The sequence below is a fragment of the Rhinolophus sinicus genome, chromosome 5 (genome assembly GCF_057876585.1).
Source record: "Rhinolophus sinicus isolate RSI-liver-muscle chromosome 5, RSI-T2T, whole genome shotgun sequence".
Lineage (NCBI taxonomy): Eukaryota > Metazoa > Chordata > Mammalia > Chiroptera > Rhinolophidae > Rhinolophus > Rhinolophus sinicus.
Genome location: NC_142505.1, coordinates 79,010,662 through 79,030,548, shown reverse-complemented (window position 1 = coordinate 79,030,548; position 19,887 = coordinate 79,010,662). Strand labels below are relative to the sequence as shown.

The window sequence follows — 19,887 nt, the reverse complement described above, 5'->3', positions numbered from 1 at the left end:
GGGCCTCAACTTCCCCAGCTCTGAAATGCGAATACTAAGATGACCAGCTCCATAGGATTGTTGTAAGGATCCACTCAGAAGAAAGAGGACTGAATACAGTGCTTGGCATACAATAAGCCTTCAACGAATGCTGGTGAGCACCACGGAGATGGTGAATGAGGAAGAGGAGGGAGCATGAGCTGCAAGAAAAGACTCCTGGGGACTGATTTGACCCCTATAGGACGCTTGCTGGACAGGGGCGTAGCTTGCAAACTGTCCGCCAGATCAGGCCAAGTACATGAGGAAATCAGTTAGGCTGCTTTATACCCCTCCAATACTCAGGTTGATCACAGGTTGCAGGAATGAAATCAGCTTGAACCACCCAAAAGCACATTGGCTGTAGATCTGCTGGAGGTAAAGCCAAATGTAGCCACTCGGCATGGAATGCATTTTTATTGAACAACAGTCAAGATGTCAGTCAATAAACAAAGGCTTTTACGTTTGGTGGCCAGGCCCTGGTGTCCAGCCTGTGTTTCCAGTGTAGCATTATGCCTTGCACACAATATTGCTCACTAAATGCTTCATAAACAAGAATGAGGGAATGAACAGGACAAACAAAGCCAAGTGCAAGGCCATAGGGTAAGCAATGGACCGGGAATCTGTCCCATTTCTACTGCCCTGGGGGTTCCATGCAATCACTCCATACTACTGAACCACAGTTGCTCAGAAGGTCAGTGCTATGACACTTGGGAATATGAAAAACGTCACGGCTTAAGAGTAGGGCTGAGCTGGCCACAACTCTCAGCTAGATGCAGCACAGCTAATCTATAGGGAAAAGGGGAAAGCAGGAAAAAGGGGCAAAGCAACTGGCTTCTCCCAGGCACCGGGAACCAAATGGAAACTTCCTAGACCTGAGGGACCCAAGCAAAGAGGACCCCCGGCCTCCAGGATGGGAAGGGAAGAGAAGATGTCATGGCAGCAGCAAGCACAGTGAAGAATGGATAGAATATTTATCACCTTGGCAGCTCCTAAAATGGGATGAGCATCTGTGAATAGGATTTGATTGAACAAGAAAACAGTCAATAGAGCAGTGAAGTGGAAAGGAAAGAATGGATTTTTGTAAATGTCATCTCTTACCTTTTGACTGCTTTCTGGAGCTTGTCAACCCAAAAGAGAGCTTCTTTGATAAGCAAAAAGCCACATTGGGATAAATGAGTCTCATGCTTTAGGGGATTCAGAGTTATTCTGAACGCCAGCTATGCTAATAATAAAGACAAATGACCCCTCTCAGGTGACGGTTTGCTTCATAGCAGCCCATGCCCAGGCCACCTGCCCAGCACAGGATCTTCCCTTTGCCCCACCCACAAGGAGCCTTCTCTCTGAGGGATTTTGACTTTACAGGCTACGATGATCCCCTCATCTGTTTCTATAGAGTCGGAAGAGGGGAATCTTGGCTGGAGCACACTGCAGGGATCCTTCCCCCATCATTGACCTCCCCCCGCCCATGTTCAAGGACAGCTTGGGTTCCTGAAGACTGTTCAGGAGTCCACTGTGAAAGTCAGCTGTTAGGAACCAACGGAGAGTTGTTGCATGGGAGCCCTGTTCACCCTTTGGGGTGCAGTCCCAGGCCAGCTCGCAAAGGCCCGTCCCACTTATGTCCCACTGAGTTATATCCTGGGACAAAAGGAAAGGTTTCTCTACCAACCGCAGATCCCCAACCTCCAGCCAAGCCCTGCCCTAACCCCTATCATGTTCTGGTTCCAGAATCACATACCTCCCTCCCCACCCCCAAATTCCCATTCCCTCCATCCTGCAGACCTCAGTGAAGGGGTTAGAATAGACAGATTGAACTAATTCTGCCCATGGTATGAATAAACAAACAGCATGAACAGTCTTCAGTGAGATCAGTGGTTCTCAAAGCACACGAGAGTCATCTGGAGAGTTGGCTAACCTTGGGACTTCCAGGCCCCCCCCTTTAGAGAATCTAATTACTATTCCAGGTGGGGCCTGGAAGTCGGCACCAAAGGGGTTCTGATTCAGATGGTCTTCGGACCACAAAGTGAGAAATACTCATCTGACTCAACCTTATCCTTACTCAAATGGGGAGATGGAGACCGCTCCCTGCTCTGTGCATTTAAAAAAAAAACAAATGCTTGTCAACCTAAGAGAGTATCTTATTGGTAGAATTTCAGGCCTTGTGCAGTCAGACTAGGTAGCCAGACCCAGTGGGGAGCCAGCTCTAGAGTCAGATCCCATGAGCAGTTCCCAACGTTCAGCCTCCTTGTACTTCAGAACCAAGGGTTCTCTCAAAGGCCTGGGTCATTTTTCAGAGCCGCTGCCCTGTCGGAAGGCTGACCAGAAGGGAGGAGCAGGGACGTGTTGCACGGGTCACTGGTTGGTGAGCAGGCTGTCTGGGCATGACAGATAGTGCACCCGCTGGCAGCTCATCATCTCCGAGTCAGTTCTATCAGAAACTGCAAATGACCAACAGGAAGGAAGAGAAGGTGTTCAGACACGAATTATGTTCCAGGAGCATCAAATCAAGATATCCCAAGATGGGAGTGAGGAAGTGCAGAGAAAATCATCTGAGAATACTCTTTCTTTCAGAAGATCTTTAAGACAAGCTCTCAATTTCTACTGTTAGGAAGGTTGTCCTACATGGGAACATGTCTTGGATTTTGTCATGGAAGTCAGTGGACAAATAGGATTTACTTTTCAGAGGTTTGCTTTGTAACCAACTTTGCTGGAATGCATATATTTCTTAAAGCGAAGATTTTATGCTTCGAGATGTATGGAAACCTTGGGGTTGCCGCACTCTAGTTACAGTGTTAGAAAAAGGGAGACAGAGTCCTTGGCTCACTAATGAAATACAGCTGGGTGAGAATGCATAGAAAAAGGGTGACCTTCCCTACACTCCGTCTAATTGGTGGCCATGACAGAACAGCCACACAGAGAAGAATGGGAGGAGCTGGGGGTGATGAGGTGACCGAGAGCAGGGACGTGAAAGACTCTCCGATGGGCTCCTGGTCTCTCCCCTTTGGGTGAACCTGACCTCACCCACTTAATTCTGATTGGAGACCCTGACCTTCAAAAGATGATCCCAGCCAATCTTTTTCTACAGGCTGTGGTGGAGGCAACTTCCTAGCATAGCTGGGTTGAGACTTTTCTAATCAAAAATAATACCTCCCTGAAGGTTATTCTGTCTCCCCAGGAATCATTCTAATGGAAGGCGCTTCAGCGGTGCTAGACAAAATTAGAAGCTTCTGTTTTCTATGACAGTTATGGAAAATTTCCCCACTCTATATACAGAGCTATCCATATGCTCACCAGGGGCAGAAGGCCCTGATTCAGCTCCACCCAGCGCAGCAGAGCCTGCAGCTCAGAAGCCAGCTCCTCCTTCCAGTGAACCTAAAGGGGCGCTAGAGCTGAGGGAGAGGCTCCGTGAGACGCCACCTACACCTACCCCACCGGAGGGTCATTGATCCACAAAGTGGAATGACAGACATATTACTACCAGCGAACTGAGGCTCAGGGAACTAAATGCTGGACTTGCCCAAGATCATAGAACCAAGAAGAGGATTTGAACACAGATCTGCATGACTCCAAGCCCACCCTCCCCCTTTGACCTGAAATTCCCCAGAGTGAGTCCCCCACTTCCCACCCCAGGTTCTATGCTCTGAGGTGGAAGCTGAGTGTCTTTCACAGTTGAGTCCCTGTCCTGTGGCTAGTCTAAGGATGGCATACTAAATTCAGATTTTGATTATCAGTGAGAACCTCACATCTCAGCACTAAATATGCAGCCTATGTTTGTCCCCTGGGTAAAGCTGCTTTCTCTTCCAAAGTGTGTTCATTCATTTGACAAAGATTATGGAGCAGCTACCCCATGCCAACTTCTGTATTTGGCTCTGGGGTCACAGACATTAATAAAACCATTCTCCCAACCCTGAGAAACTCATAAACAAGTAGGGGATTTTTTTTTAAAGCATCAGCTATTACACCATGTGATCAGCGTCAATGGGTACTTGGGCAGCACAGTGAGGAGGAAGCACTGAACACTGTCTGTCAGGGTCAGGGAAGGCTTCATGGAGGAAGTGACCATAAAGAGAGGGTCTTGGAAGATGGGTAGGAGGGCATTCCAGCCTGTGCAAGGTGGAAAGGAGAAGGGCTTTTTTTTTTTAAGTGAAGAAAGCAGCTGCCTTACTGCCTTACTAGATTTTGATTTGTTCAGATGTTTCAATGCCTCATGATACAATAAAACCACAAAAATTTCTCAACCAAAATAAAAAAGAAGCTACTTCCGGTGGCAGGGAGTGGGGAAGAGACAGCAAGCACCATGTCTGGCCACAACGGTAGCAAGAAGAAGCCTCTGAAACAGCCCAAGAAGCAGACCAAGAAGATAGATGAGATAACACATTCAAGCAGAAACAAAAAGAGAAGAAATTTAAGGAGCTCAGAATAAAGGCCAGGGGGTGGAATTAAGAGTCTTCCCAAAGCAAACTATCTCTTGTGCCTAAGGCAATAGTGATCCTTAATTCCATTCCTGTCTAAACATCTGGAGTCCCTGCCATAACATCTGTTGCCACTTCTAGCTGGAATGCAGGGTTCTCTTAGAGCCTCTTGTATATTTAAGAATACACTTTTGTAAAAAGAAAAAAAGATATGCAAGTAGGCAAGAGCTTGGGGAAATGGCAGAGGGTGACATCGGATAACCCAGCGGGGCCCAAATGGTGAGAGGTGATGAGCTCTGCCTTCAGAGAGTGCTGTGGCGACTGTGTGAAGAAGGATGGGTGGGAAGGGGTGGGGTGTGAGCGGAGGACGCCCGGGCTTGGCCTGAGCTGTGCTGCGGATTTTATGGAGAGCAAAACCAGTCACGGAACCTGCAGACTGGGTGGGAAGACAGATGTTAAGCAAAATAGTCACAGGAATGAGAGCATGATACCAACTGAGAAAATGTTTTTAAGGAAGGGAACTTGAAAGAAAGACAGCTCCACAGGAACTGCACTAGGTCCATTAAGAGGCTTAGGCAGGAAGCCTGGTGAGAGAGGGTACAAGCCTGAACTCAGGGAGTAGTAGGGAGAGGGAGGGTGACGGAAAAGGGATTCTGAGGTTAGGGAGGATAGGACGCAGTGAATGCCACGTGGGGGCGGGGGAGGGAAGGAGAATGTTCTCGGGCTTGTCACACTGGGAAGCCCCTAAGAGGATTTGAGGAGTCAAGTCAGGAGAGTAAGACGGGGAGGAGGGCAAGGTCCCTGGGATTGAGGGAAAGGGACAGGGGCTTTGGCCTTTTCCAGGACCCATACCCAGCAGAGCTGAAGGCAAACCCTCAGATCCATTCCCCAGAAATCTGGATAAAGTCCATGTCCTGAGGGCCTGGAGGGGCAGGAGGGCCTTGAGGAGGGACCCATGCTCAGCACCAAGGGCTAGGAAGACACTTGCTGAAGGAATAAAATGGGCTCTTCAGCTAAAAGTGCTGTGTTGTACTTTGCAAACGTAAGATAAGAGCCTGAGACTTCTCTGACTCGAGGAAGTGACAAACGGGGAGAGCCAGATGAGCCATATAAACCCAGCGACATCCAGAAGGAAGCCAGGAGCCAGAGGAGGCGTCTCCTGACAGCAAAGGGCCACACCCCCAAGAAGGATGGCTGCAGAGGGGGTCCTGCTGGGGAGCCAATGCCGAATTATGTTGTCTCCCCTGTAAGACTCGCTGTAACTGAGCAATGAGAGAAACCAGGGAAAGGTCGCCATGTGGCACCAGAGGACCGGGGCCTACCTACCGCCCCTCCTGGGCTTTACAGAGGACAGATTTTCCCAGAATCCCAGGTCAGTCCGTGCTGAAATATGGGCATCTCTGATACAGAAGTGTGACCATCATAATTATATTTTGCAAGTTATAATCTTGCCCTTCACCTTATAAATTCAAATTAGGCATAAGGATTTGGAGGGATGAGAGAACTTCTTATGCCCATTTTCGTGTGGAAAAACCAACATCGAGAGGTCCAAGACTTGATGGAGGACACAGCAGGGGTCAAGGATGGGGCCAAGGATGAAACTCAGGGAGGCTCAGCAGCTGTAAATGGCCTTTCTGAGTCAAAAAAAAAAAACAAAAAAAACAAAACAAAAAAAAAAACACAAATAGTTTGGGTCTAATACAAGTTCTCATCTTTGCATAACTCTCCAGTAAGTGATAAAAACGTAGATCTTTTCTTGGGCTCCCTGAGAAGAATGATTGTGCCTGTTACAGCAGGCATTCTACTAACCTACTCATATAATGCTTATTTATACCCCTTCCTCATGGGTACTCATGACATGAATTTTAAAAGCCTGGTACCTGTGAGCATCTGGAACAGGCTGAGAGCCCACAGAGTTCTGAGGAAAAAGACGACGATACACAGAAAATGTGCTTTTTGGATGATGTCTTCACTGCACATTTCCAGGCATTCCCACCCACCCCCACCCAAGTCATCCACCTCATTCTCAGACTGACCGTCACCCTCCTAAAGGGAAAAAATTCCTACTTTTTTCCTCACCAGAAAATTTTACTAGAAAATTCAGTTCTAGGATGGAAATAAGGTGTAAACTGTCATTCCTCAAAGTGAAAAGAGTGACAGGAAACTGGACCACCCAGGGTTAGCTCCAGAGATGTATCAAAAGGGACAGTGGTTAGGTGGGTCTGAAGCAAGCTGGCTTAACCTCGTGCCTCAGTTTCCCAGCATTCAAACATTCATTGACCAAAAAAATGTTTACTGAATCCCTACGGTGAGCCGGGAGCTGTTCTGGGTACTGATGGCAGAGCAGAGGGCAGGTCAGCAGGAATGTGACCCCCGTGCAGGGCCTGCTATAAAGAAGGACAAGAGGCAAAATATTTCTTTGTTACGAGACAAATGAAACCTACAGATTCCATGCCCAGAGCTAGGAAAGGAAACCACTATACAAAAGAGTAGTTAGAAGAAGGCCTCCTTCAGATGCAGCAGTGAGAGAAGGCCTACCTGAGCATGTGACAATTAAGTTAAAACCTAAAGTGTGAGAAGAATGAGGAGGGGTGGTCATGTGGAGAGAAAGGGGGAAGGGCCTCCCGGGCAAGGGGAGGCGAGACGTGTGGGGTGGGAGCACTATGCTGCCGTGAGAGAGGAGCCATGGGGCTAGGTGAGGTGGGAAGGATTCAGAGTACCAAGGGCCTGGCGGCCGGGGCGAGGTAATTGACTCAACTGTTAGCGTATGGAAAGCCACTAAAAGAGAGGGGCGGGATCTGATTATATTTTTAAAGGGTGACTCTGAGAATTGATTGTAGGCTACGAGAGACTTCTGGCCTGATGCTGGAGCCTACTGCAGTTAAGAAAGAAGAAAGAAGAATGAATACTAATAACAAAAATAGTAATATTTATTGCATATTTGTTGTGCCAGGCAGTATTTTATACATTTCACAAGCATTCTATTAATTCATTTAGACCTCATGACAACCCTATGAAGTAGATTGTTGTTTTCCCATTTTACAGCTAGGAAAAAAGAGGCACAGAGAGGCTAAGGTCTTTGGCCAAAAGCTCACAGTCAAACCTGGGTTTGCCTGACTTCAGAGCCTGTACTCTGACTGCCTCACCAGAGCCCCACCTCGACACCGGGATGGGGAATTAGGAAGCCAAAATGTGCATCTGAGATTCACTTGTTCATTCAACAGACACTGACCTTATTGAGAGCCTTCACTGAGCCAGATGCTGTACTAGGTTTGGAGTCTCAAGAGGGCACAGCTCTGCCCTCAAGGAGCAACCAGGCTACAGGGAGGAGAGTTTGGTCCTCAGGCTGAATAAATCAGGGCTGCACAGGCTTTGTGCATCCCAGTTCCTTGGCACTGATTCTGGGGCCAGACCCTTCCACTTCTGGACTGTCTACGATCAAACTCCTCCTTTAGGACCCAAGATAAACCAAGAGGTGATTCAGAGGGCACGAACTTGCAGGGCATGGCAGGGACGAGATTCGGACTTCCTCAGACATCTGACTCTCTTCCCCTGCCCTTCCTCCAGCCTGGTCTTACTGTTCTCATTGCCCCGGTCTGGGCATTAAGGAAACACAGTCCCCCGCCCTGGCACCCCCACACACACACCGGGCCTTTCTATATTCCAAGCAGCTTCTTCCATCTCCCAGCTCAGATGGCAAGCGAGCATTGTTTCTGCTTCAGTATAACTCGAGCACAACGCCAGCTATTATCTCCTGAACTTAAACTGCCTTTTAGGAGCTGATTCTCCTGCTTAATTTTAGCCTGCTATGTGCAGATTTGGGGAGGTATCGGAACCTAACAGTTTGGGGTAGGGGCATAGAATTCCATGACACTGGGAGGAGAGTGTCATGGCATTCTGAAGAAGCAGCAATTTTCATAGCAATTGCCCCAACCCTCACCTTGTTGATCAGTTTGTTCCCTGAGCCCCATACACAACCGCCTCTGCAGGCAACCTGTTATTAAAGTCCCATTATGCAAGCAAGACAGACCTGCTGGAGAACTGATTACTTCTTCCCTGCCTTTTGCTTGACAAATCAGCCCCAACCTTCCCCCACACACAACCCTGCCCCGGAAGAGGAGGGTGAATCACCATCTATTCAACATCACTCACAGACACTTTCCCCCTTTTATTCATTAGGACCACTTCTTATGCTAGGGTGGCCTACTGACGACATTTCAGTCCCTTCCACTGCCAGCCAACAATCAAATATTGACAGACAGCAAGAACTGGAGAAATCAGAAAGAGGATTTGCATGAAATCAAGGGTTGGTGATGATTTTTGCAGATAGGAAGGAAAATGAGGCTGGTTCAGAAAAGTCAATAAGCAGCTGAATTATTAACGTTCACGGCATTCAGCCCCGTGTGGAAGCACCTGGGGGCCGATAGGGTTGTATGGGCTTGTGGGGAGGCAAGGTGAATGGAGCATCCCTGCCTACGTGCTTGTAGCATTCGCTCACCCTAGTGGGCTTGTTGTAGGCTGGGACCCCCAAAAAGACAGAAACATGTTCTGGGCAGCAGTGTGTCCTCATCATCTGGGACAGTACCTGGCACACAGTCAGAGTCCAGTGAATATTTGGCAAATAAACAAATGAATAAAAATCATAGCTACCACTTATTGGGCTACTAGATACTCCACATAGGTTGCTCATTCAATCTCCATAGTAACTTAATAATAACACTCCCTTTCATACATGAGTGAACTGAGACACACAGGTTTTGTATCGTGCCCAAGCTCACACAGCCACTCCATGGTATAGCTGGGACTTAGCGCCAGTCATGCACCTTTGCTGTTCTTACTCCCTCAGCCTTCTCTGAAGATTCCTGTGATTGACACAACTGAGGGAATCTGTGACAAACTCTGTAGCTAGCCAGAGTGTGTGGGAGGAGCATGTGGAACCAGTGGCCGCCATCCCTGTCTGTCAAGAACCCCCAATTGAGCCTTGAGATCAGCTAGTTGACAGTGGGGCTTTTTGCAAGACAAGTGGCTTCATAGTGAATATCAAGGAAGCCAAGTGCAAGATACTTTCTTCTTGAAAGACAACCCCAGACCTCCACAGCGACTGGTCTTCTGCCCCATGCCCTGGGTCCCGTAGCTCGTGAAAATTGTTGGTGATGATTAGTACATGACTCAGAGAGCATAACCTCACCAGACATGGGGGCTAGCTCCAGTGCCCAAGCTCTTGAAATTAGTAATGTACTACTGACTGATATTCAAGGCCAGCCTTCTCTCTGAGAATATATTATTATAGGTTTCCAAGGTCAAGGTAACACAAGTCTTTTCCCACTCAGGGCAGTGAGGACAAGTTTCATTTATTTCCTGCTATATTAAACCAGAAGATGCCCTGAGCATGGCATAGCAAGTTAATTGTGGAGCTCTTGTCACCATAAAAAATATCAAGTTTTCATGGAAGATTTTCCCCCTTTTTTCTTTCTACTAGAATGTTTGTCATTTTCGTATGATTTATAAGAGCCCCTTATGTAAGGAAGACATCATCAGTTGTCAAAGGGGTTGCAGATACAAATTCTTTCCTCCATTAGTCCTTTGTCTTATATTTTCACTTACGTTTTTGATCTATACGAGTACAAGTAATGTTTTATGTGGGCAAATCTTCCCCTTTGTAGTTTCTGAAACCTGTCCCAGACCAAGATTATATAAATACCAATATTGTATTCTATTTTTTTGATCATGTAATTTTTAAACATTGAACTCTTCAATTCCATTCAGAATTTATTTTGTTATATGGTTTGAGCTATGGATAAAAGATTGAATTGCTTACCACTGAGCCCAGCTAATTGGGCATAACTCAGCCTGTAAAGTCCCCTCCGAGGCATGACAACAAAATTACTCTATTTCATTAGTCCACTAACTGTTCACGTGAAGGGGTATGGATACAAAATGAAAGACCTAAGAGACCCCAGTGCTGAAGCCATTTTGGATGATTCAAGCCAACGGACCCGGCTTTTCTTTAAAGGAGGTCTTTCTCACCACAATTCATTTTGCCCCCAGTTAAGAGAAGCAAGGGCTATAGGTCCTCCCAAAGAGCCTGGAAGAGACTGTTAAAAATGCACAGTTTGGCTAAGACCCCCTCCTGCCATCAGGTGCTCAGAGTTATTGCCCTGGAGGCAGCCCCTTTCACTCTGGCAATCCCAGGGAGTCTGGGCCTCTTATAATTGGATACTCCTGGAGGCCATGGCCAAATTCAAGTCCAGAGGCTGATCCTTAAGCTACAGAAACACGTGTAAAGACTGTGTAGCAGCCAGACAACAAACTGAGCAGCTCATCATTGCAAGCCTCAGCAGGGGAGTGGGGAGGGTGTGGAAGAGACGGGGCAAAGGTGCAGGCTTAGGGATCTGTAAATATTCTTTTACTAGAACACATACTGCTTAATGGGCCAGCTCTGCCTCCTTCCCATTATTGACACAGAATGCCTAACTGAAACACCAAGGATAAATCAGAGCTTAGTGGCAAAATTCATAGCAAGACGCAAATGAGACAAAAAAATACCTGCTGAATCTAGGCCATTTTTCCTCATCAAAATTCTGAAGGTTTCCCTGGATGTGTTCTATAATTGCTTGCTTCATTTGTGTCAGCCAAAGGTTTGTGGGGTTTTCCAAGCTAAGAAAGAGAAGACGAATTTCTATAAAATGCTCCTCAGTCGCATGGATTATCCATTTCTTAGGTTGTTCATGGTAAGTGCATAATCCTGGACCAGTTCCTATCTGCCCAGCCCCTCCGGCAGACAGATTGTCCTTCGATTTTCATCTGATCCCACTAGGAGGGGGGAAATTGTCAGAGAGATCACATCCTGCCGTCTGCTTCCAGTTTGGGATTTGGGGCTCATCCAGTGGTGTGGGATTCTGTCTGCCACTGCTCCCTTCCACTAGGGGGATAACTGAAAGATTGCTTCTTGATGGAAGACAATACCCGCAGTGAACCATGCCCCCACATTGAATGCGATCTTTGTTATACAAATGGAAACTGCATCTGGCATGAGGAAACAGTTGTCCCCCTTTCTAGAAATAGCATCAGGAACTGAAGCTAAAATAATGGCGGGGTACCCAGTGGTTACTTCCAAACCCCCCAGCGAAATTCCCTCTTGCTAAAACTGAAAGGAATTAAATATTCCAAACTCATAGTTTGAAAACAAATAATAGCCACAAAAACCCAATTCAACTTCCAGCTTTCCGGCTGGGATGCATAGAAAATGAACCAAACAACTGGCTAGACACACACATACACACGCCCACACGTGCTCACACATGGGAGAGCTGAAAATGCATGCAAGTCAGTGAAATTTTTAGCCAAAGTGACAAATACTAGTATTTTTGTACATCTTGTCAAATAAATACCAATCCTTAAGAAATGCTGGGGGTTTTTTTTGAGCTCTAGCTAATCCTGGCCATTTGTGGGTGAGTGTTGAAAATCTGAAATGTTAAAGAGAAAAAAGAAAGTGATTTCTCGTAAAAGTACCAAAACTCGGGATGCAAACTAAAAGAACCACTTAACCATTCAGATATTATCAGATACACATGTATCTGATACACGTGTATTTTCAGCTCTCCCATGTGTGAGCGTTTGTGGGCATATGAGTATGTGTATATCTGAACCACCCAACCAAAATCCAGCATTCTGTTTGAATTCTATGTCAAAAACCAGATATAGGGTCAGAGCCACAAAGCACAGAGTGTGAAATGTGCCTGGATCTTACTCTTCAAACCAGTGTATTTTGGTAACTGCATAGTCTCATAGGACAGTGCCAAAGAGCAGTGTCCTAAAAGCCAGACCTTCCCCGGACTTCCCTCAAAGCACATGCTATGTTTACCTGGAGTGAGCTGCAGATGGGGTTTGGGCAGGCACCTGGTTAATCTGAACAACACGGACACGCTAAACTCACAACTCTCATTCATGATAATTCAGTCCCAGTTTAGAGGACTTGGTATATGAGGCTGGCCTCACTCCTCAGAGCCAGAGTAAGCGTAGTGGTTAGAAGTCCACACTTTTGAAAACCTCAGACATGCCTGGATTTGTACCTCTCTTTCCAGCTGAGTGCTACTGGGAAGGGCACCTAAAGCTCTGAGCAGGAGTGCTTTCCTCTGTAAAATGGAGGTAATAAGCAAGCCCACCTCAGAGGTGGTCACAAGGCTTGAGTTGCTCTGTGCCAAGTGCCAAGCAAGCCCCAGGCACCAGTGTCCATCAGAGGACACCATCCTCTTCCCCTCCACGTGGGGCTAGGTAGTCTGAGAAGAGACTCAAGAAACTATCAAAGGAAGAGAGTGCTTCTGAGAAGCTACTAACATATAAGAACAAGCATTTGCCCCAGTGTTGAGTTTTAAATGTTTAATTAATTACAAGATAAAAACGAAACCACAGCCAGAAGTCCCAATAAACGGATCGAATGGAAAAAAGAAAGAGCCTGTCCTTCCTCATGCTCTTTCAAAGTCGCCTTAGAAATCTGAATGTCTCACTGTTTCAGGATACAGGCACCACCAGGCAGCCCCAGCCCCACTCCAGGGTAACCACTGACGTCTGGGGAATGGCAACTTCCCTGTGACAAGTGTCAGCTGAGGCCAGCTGCCTGAGACGACTGCGTGTTTCCTTGTAGGGTGGAAGAAAGTTTCAAAACCTTATTCTGGTCCATCTTCGGCTTGTCGGAAGTGATCTCGGTGGTGCTGAAGTACGACCACAAGTTCATCGAGAACATCGGCTATGTCCTGTACGGCGTTTATAACGTCACCATGGTGGTGGTGCTGCTCAACATGCTGATCGCCATGATCAACAACTCGTATCAGGAAATTGAGGTAAGGCCAGTTCATGGAAAACACTCTCTCCCCCTTGGTCTAATTTCAACGGCCATCTTCGGCCATGACGGTAATGCTGTTAGAAGCCAGGTGTTGTGTGACATCGGAAGCCAGAACAGCAAACAACAGGCTCCCTTCCTGGATTGCTCCAAGAGCACTTCCAGTCAACCTGCCACATGGCAGAGCGAGCAGCACACAGCGCACGGCCCGACGAGGGCAGAAAGGACCGGGGCCAGGCATCTTGCCTCTTCCGCCTGTGTCCTCAGGACAGCATGCGGGTGACGCATGGCAAATCAGGAGGACTGTACCTTTCAGCCCACATTCCCTCCTGCTTGTCACATATATTTCAGATGTAGCTACTGTATGCAAAGCCTGTGCTAGGCACAGGTGATGTAGAAATGACTAAGACATGGTCCGTGCCCTCAAAGAACTCAGTCCACTCAGAAAAAAGGACACGTCAGTCAACAAATGGCGATGCCCTGGGTCCCGCGCACCCGGAGAAGTCCCCCCAGGTGCAGCAAGTGCAAAGCAGAGACTATGATTGGCTATGGGGGGAGGAAGCTGACAGAGGTGATGCTTCAAGGCCATTCAAAGACTAATACAGATCTGCCAAACAGAGAAGAGAGTCGAGACAGTGTCAGGAGGCAATTTATCAAAATCTAAAATGCACAAGCCTTAAGCTATTGAAACCTTGTTTGGCACAGCAAGAAATTAAAAGCAAACTAAACGAGCATTAACAGGAATCTAGTTAAATAGATTATGATGCGTCTGAACAGTAAGATACTGTGCAGCTTTAAACAAGGATGAAGATCGTATCTATATGCTGATTTGGAAAGACTTTCTGTTACAGTGTTAACTGAAAAAAATCAAGTTGCAGAACAATGTGGATAGTGCACTCTCTCATGTCAGGGGAAGAAAAGGGACTGCATTTTTGGATTGTATAAGCATTTGATAAAAAAAGAAAACCTCTGAAAGGGTACACAAGAAACACACAGCAGGGGCGCCTGTTGAGAGATGGGGTTAGAACGCTTTTCTATTTACATCTTTTTATGCTTTAGAAATCATCTTATTGTTTTGCTCATAATAAAATTAAATCAAAAACTAAAAATTAAAACAAAATAAAACGCACTAACCCTTTGACACAACAATTGCAATTCTAGTAATAGATCCATGCAGAAATATGAATTTACACAGTTGTTCATTAAAGGAAACACTTGGAGGTAGCTCATCCATATCAGACTGTTTAAATAAACTGTGATATAGTATAGACTTTAGAATACTCTACATAATACTGTATATATCATGAGAAACATGTTTTTTGTGCTGACATAGCAAAATCCCTGTTAATGTTAAGTGAAAAAAATACAAGTTGTAGAAAAATAGAAGCAAATCTTATTTACATAACGTAAATATGAATATACAGAAAGAGAAAGTAGAGAAAAGGTACCACACCCTTGAGCCTGGGCATTCTCTGGGGAATGGAGTGAGAAGAGAGAGAGATTAGAAAGGGGACATTCACACATATTTGGTGACTTAAATCTTTTATAAGAAACAATTATTTGTGTATTCACATATTACTTGTGTTTTCACATAGGAAAAAAAAAATAAAGACCTCCATGTTTTAGTTTGCTAGGTCTGCCACAGCAAAATACCACAGAGTGGGCGGCTTAGACAACAGAGAGTTATGTTCTCACAGTTCTGGAGGCTGCAAGTCCGAGATCAAGGTGTCAGCAGGTCGGCTTCTCCTGAGGCCTCTCTGCGTGGCTTGCACATGGCCACCTTCTCGCTGTGTCCTCACATGGGCTTTCCTTTGTACACATGCATCCTTGGTGCCCTTTCCTCTCCTTATAACGACACCAATCACATTGGATTAAGGCCCCACCCTTATGACCTCATTTATTAATAACTTTCATTACCTCTTTAAAGGCCCAACTGCCCAGGGCAGTCACATTCTAAGATACTGGGGGTTAGGGCTTCAACATACGAATTTTAGGAGGGCACATTTGGTCTATAATACCCCCTGAAAAGAATATTCTAAACAGTAGAAACATGTGCCAAGGCAGGGAGGGACGAAACAGTGTAGTCTATTCGGCACTGCAAGAGAGCAGATTGTCCAAAGAAAAGTGGCAAAAGGTGAGGGGCAGAAGTGAGCTAGGCTGTGAGGCCTTAGCCCCCATTCCCACCCGCACCACCTCCCAAGAAAATGCAGCACTCTGATGCTAGACACGCACATTTCTTTAAAGTGCTATCCATATTTGGTCACCTATGTGGAGAGCTATTGCTAACTAGCCCTCCCTGCCTTCTAGGCCTCGGTTTCCCCATGTGTAAGAGGAAACAGATGGTGCTTGGACAATCTGTGGGTCTCCGTACCATTCACCTAGGATGTCTGGCCCCATCCTGACAAGCACATTATGCTTTGGTCCAAATTTATGTGACATGTAAAGCCTGCATCACCAATACGAGAGATGCCCGTGGCTTTCAATGCCCAGTTATCTCACCACAGCAATTGTGTCCTGAGACAGACAGAGCACAGTGCAGCCCGCACCTCCCCTCTGGGCTCTGGGCTTCTCTGTGTCACACTGAACTTTGATGATGTGCGTACTTGTAAAGTCCTCCACGAGAACACTGATTTATTCAGTCACCAGATCTTGAGAACCACACACACCCACAGACCCGCCTGCCCCGGCACCTGCCATCCCCCACTGCCCTCCTTCTCCATCCGAGCTGCCCTGCCCACGCAGCCTGGCTCCCTGCCCTCTCGCTGCCTCAGAAGCCGCCCTTATCCCTATTCCGCCAGCATCACCACTGTCTCCCCCTCTAGCTAGTCCTTCCTGTCAGCATTTAAATGTCTCTTGATCTTAAAAAGTAACTACAAAAAAATCCTCCCGCAATCTCACTTTCCAGCTCTCAACCTCTTTCTCTCCTGCCCTTTACTGTCAACTTTCTCAAAAGGATGGTTTACACTTCTCACTGCCTCTTCCGCTAACTGACTCCCACTCTTCTCCACCCCCCACACTTGACCTGGTTGAGAAGTGCTCAGCCCTGGGATCTCAGCTCCAACACCAGCCCCTGGGGCAGCCTTCCCTGACCCCCAGCCAGGCCAGGGGCCTGAGCACCCAGAGCCTCCCACGGCTCTCAGCACAGCTCTAGGTAAAAGACTAGCTGATGTGTTTTTTAACACACTCATATGACCGGCCAGCCTGTGTGTCCCTCAAGGCCATGGACTGTCCTTCCCAGTGCCTATGTAGCACATGCCAGGCACATTGTAAGTGCTCAATAAACGTTTGCTGAATGACTAAGGTTGAACACTAGGCACTGTGTTAAGCTATGGAGATAAAAATAACATTAACTGAGGGTTTACTAAGTATCTGAAACTAACTATTTTTCATGCATTATTGCCTTTAATTCTCACAATAACCTACGACGTAGGTATTATCATCCTCATTTTATAGATGAGGAAACTGAGGTCCAGAGCAGCTAAATCGTCTGCCATGGTTACACAGCTAGTACGAACAGAGCCAGGATATGAACCCAGGCAGGCTCCAGAGCCCGTGCTCTCACCGCTACACCTCCTTCCTCTCAGGTCCCTGTCACACCTCTCTGTTGGACCAGGAGTGACCCCTGCCCTCACAAAGCTTCCAGTCCAAAAATCCCGTATTGGATGTCCCATAGACTGGCCAGGTGCTGGTGGAGTGTCAGCAAAAGCAAACAGCATAATCGAGCCTGATGGCAATGACCTTATATTTCGTGGTTCATCCTTGCAGCCCCACGAGGGTGCTTGCTGGGTTCACAGTCCCTCACGTCTAGCTACTGTCTGTGCGTACAGGAACACACCACCCGTGGAGCACGTATTAATGCCCATCTCAGCACGATGTGAGGGACGCAGCAGCATCTCTATGTTCAGAGGAGCAAGCCCCAGGCCTGTGCCTAAAGTCACACAGCTAGTAGGGGTTGTGAGGCCAAACCCCATGCCTGTCCTGGCCTGAAATCACCCTCCTAGGGCAGAGGCCCAAGGAGCCTGCCTACAGAAAACACACACACACACACACACACACACACACACACACACACCTGCTACCTCTCAGCATTCTGGCACTGACACAAGTCAGAAGTAACAGATATGGGGTTTCAACCGACTATCACCGCCAAGGAAGAGAGCATGGCCGGACGAACTGCAGTCAGGTTTGTTCCCCTTGAATTACATCTGCAGAATCTCTTAGCATCTTCCCTAGCGGCACTCTGACCAACAAGAAATACACTTTCTAATAAGAAATCCATTGTGGTGTCCAGTCTGGTAGCCACTCCCCACATGTACCTCCCGCGTACTTGAAATGTGGCGATCCCAGATTGAGTCGTGCTCTAAGTATAAAATGCACGCCGATTCTGAAGACTCAGTATGGAAAAAAACGTGAGCTATCTCATTAATAATTTTTATCATGATTACATGTTGAAATGATAACATTTTGGGTCTACAGGATTCAATAAAATGTATCACTGAAACTAATTTACCTGTTCCATCTTACTTTTTATAATGTGGCCACTAGAAAATGTAAGTTTCCCTTTGTGGTTCCCCTTCGCAGCGTCCATTATGTTTCTGTGGGGCAGCGGTGGTCTCACAGGTTAACTTCTCGATGCTGGGGGTGGGTGGTGACTCAGTTCGCAGGGCTGTGGATGTGAATGGGAAACAAGATTAAGTGGCAGTGAGGAAAGTCCTTTGGTAAGTGGCAAGGGGAGGATGTTGGTGACAATATACAGTGGAGACACAGGGAGGATGAACTGGCAGATTGCAGCAATGAACCTAAGAAGTCAGGCGGCAATCTAGAGGGCCAGCTAACCGCACACGAATGGTTTCAGCGAGAGCCAACTCCCCACCGCGCCTCTGACGCGAAAGAGAGTATCAGGCAGAGTCCCGTTTAGAGTCTGCATCCCGGTGTTTGCAGGCTGCACCCCTGCTGCTCAGACTCAGCTCGGTGGCTAAATCGCGGCCTCTGATGGTGTGTCATTGCTCCCTGTTCCACAGGAGGACGCGGACGTGGAGTGGAAATTTGCCCGAGCCAAACTCTGGCTGTCTTATTTTGATGAAGGAAGAACTCTACCTGCTCCTTTTAATCTAGTACCAAGTCCTAAATCATTTTATTATCTCATAATGAGAATCAAGATGTGCCTCATAAAACTCTGCAAATCTAAGGCCAAAAGCTGTGAAAACGACCTTGAAATGGGCATGCTAAATTCCAAATTCAGGGTAGGTAGCATGGTCTTTATGGGGCTAAGAAGGCAGCGGAGGGGGAGGAGGGAGTTGTGTGTGCTTGATTCTGAGGGGGACCCCGGACACCAGGGTAGCCAGGCACCGGGAGGGCCCGACGCTTTTCAGAAAAAAGGGGCACATCCCAAAGCTGCCTGTGGTGGCTCCCCCACTCGTTGCGGCTCCTTGCAGAGGTGCAGTGCTGGGGGTTCAGCCCCGGCCCCCGTGGAACCAGGAGTGGGATAGCTTTTCCCAGAATGTGACTGGAGAATGATCTCTGGGAAGAAGGGTTCCCTGCCTGTTATCAGCTCCTCCTGCAGAGTCTCAGTGTTTATTAGCATATTAAAACCTCCTGAGGAGTCGGGGAGGAAAGATACCCAGATAAGTTTAACCCAGTGCTTTCCAAAGTTGACCAAACAATATCCTGTCACCTGTTGACATCCTACAGAACTAAAGTCCCCAGAAACACTGTAGGAAGCCAAGCAGCAGTGGGTGTATCGATCTTCCAAGTGTCCTCTTTTTAGAGACATGTGGGTGCTAGTCAAGCCCTACCATGTACGTATGTATGTATTATGTATTGTGTATGTGTGTATCTTTCTCCAGAAGACTCGCTACCAGGCTGGCATGAGGAATTCTGAAAACCTGACAGCAAATAACACCTTCAGCAAACCCACCAGATACCAGGTAACCACTTGTTTCTCAGGCAGGGGCAGAAGTGGACTCCACTAAGACACAGATTCAGTCACATGGTTGTGTCATCCCCCAGAACATAGCTCATTCTTTCCTCAAAAACTGTGTGTTGAGTGCCCACTAAATGCCAGCTATTGTGCTGCGTGCTGGGGGTGAAGACATGGTTCCCATCCCAGTGGCACCTCCAGTCCACTGAAGGAGAGAGGCAATGAACAAGTTAACACGCAAGTGAAGATATACCTTCAAACCGATAAAAGTGCCAAGAAGAAAACAATAGGGTGCAAAAATGGAGGAAAAAATAGGGAGCCCCTGCTTACATATGATTATCAGAGGAGGCCCCTTCAAGGAAAGGAGAGTTAGCTAAGGCCTCATGGATGAGGAGGAGACAGCATGTGGGGCCTTCCTGGCAGAGGAAAAGCATCAGCAAAAGCCAGAGGGAAGCTTGGCAGGTCCAGAGCTGCTGGAGCCCAGCCAGGAAGGGAGAGAGGAGGGAGATGAGGTCAGAGGAGGAAGCAGGGGACCAGACCAAGGTCAGGATGTAGGTTTTACTCGACGTTATTGAGGAAGGCCGTGGGAGGAGTTTAACTTTGGGGAGGGAGAAGACGATACAATGTTATGTGTGCTTTAAGAAGACCACCGAACTGCTATAATGACAGGAGACTGCTGGGAACAAGAGTGGAAGCAGGGA

General features: G+C 47.2%; 1 protein-coding gene across 3 annotated transcripts in view; it reads left to right on the top strand.

Moving 5' to 3' along the window:
• The window catches only part of TRPC7 (transient receptor potential cation channel subfamily C member 7), a 126,927-nt gene that overhangs the window by 97,613 nt on the left and 9,427 nt on the right, over positions 1 to 19,887 (top strand). For 2 of the 3 annotated variants that reach the window (XM_074313552.2, XM_019740210.3), the window contains 3 exons: positions 13,072 to 13,267; positions 18,288 to 18,509; positions 19,113 to 19,193. In XM_074313552.2, the coding sequence (XP_074169653.1) occupies positions 13,072 to 13,267; positions 18,288 to 18,509; positions 19,113 to 19,193 (499 nt within the window). The remainder of the gene's footprint in view (positions 1 to 13,071; positions 13,268 to 18,287; positions 18,510 to 19,112; positions 19,194 to 19,887) is intronic. The other variant, XM_074313551.2, reaches the window with a different exon arrangement.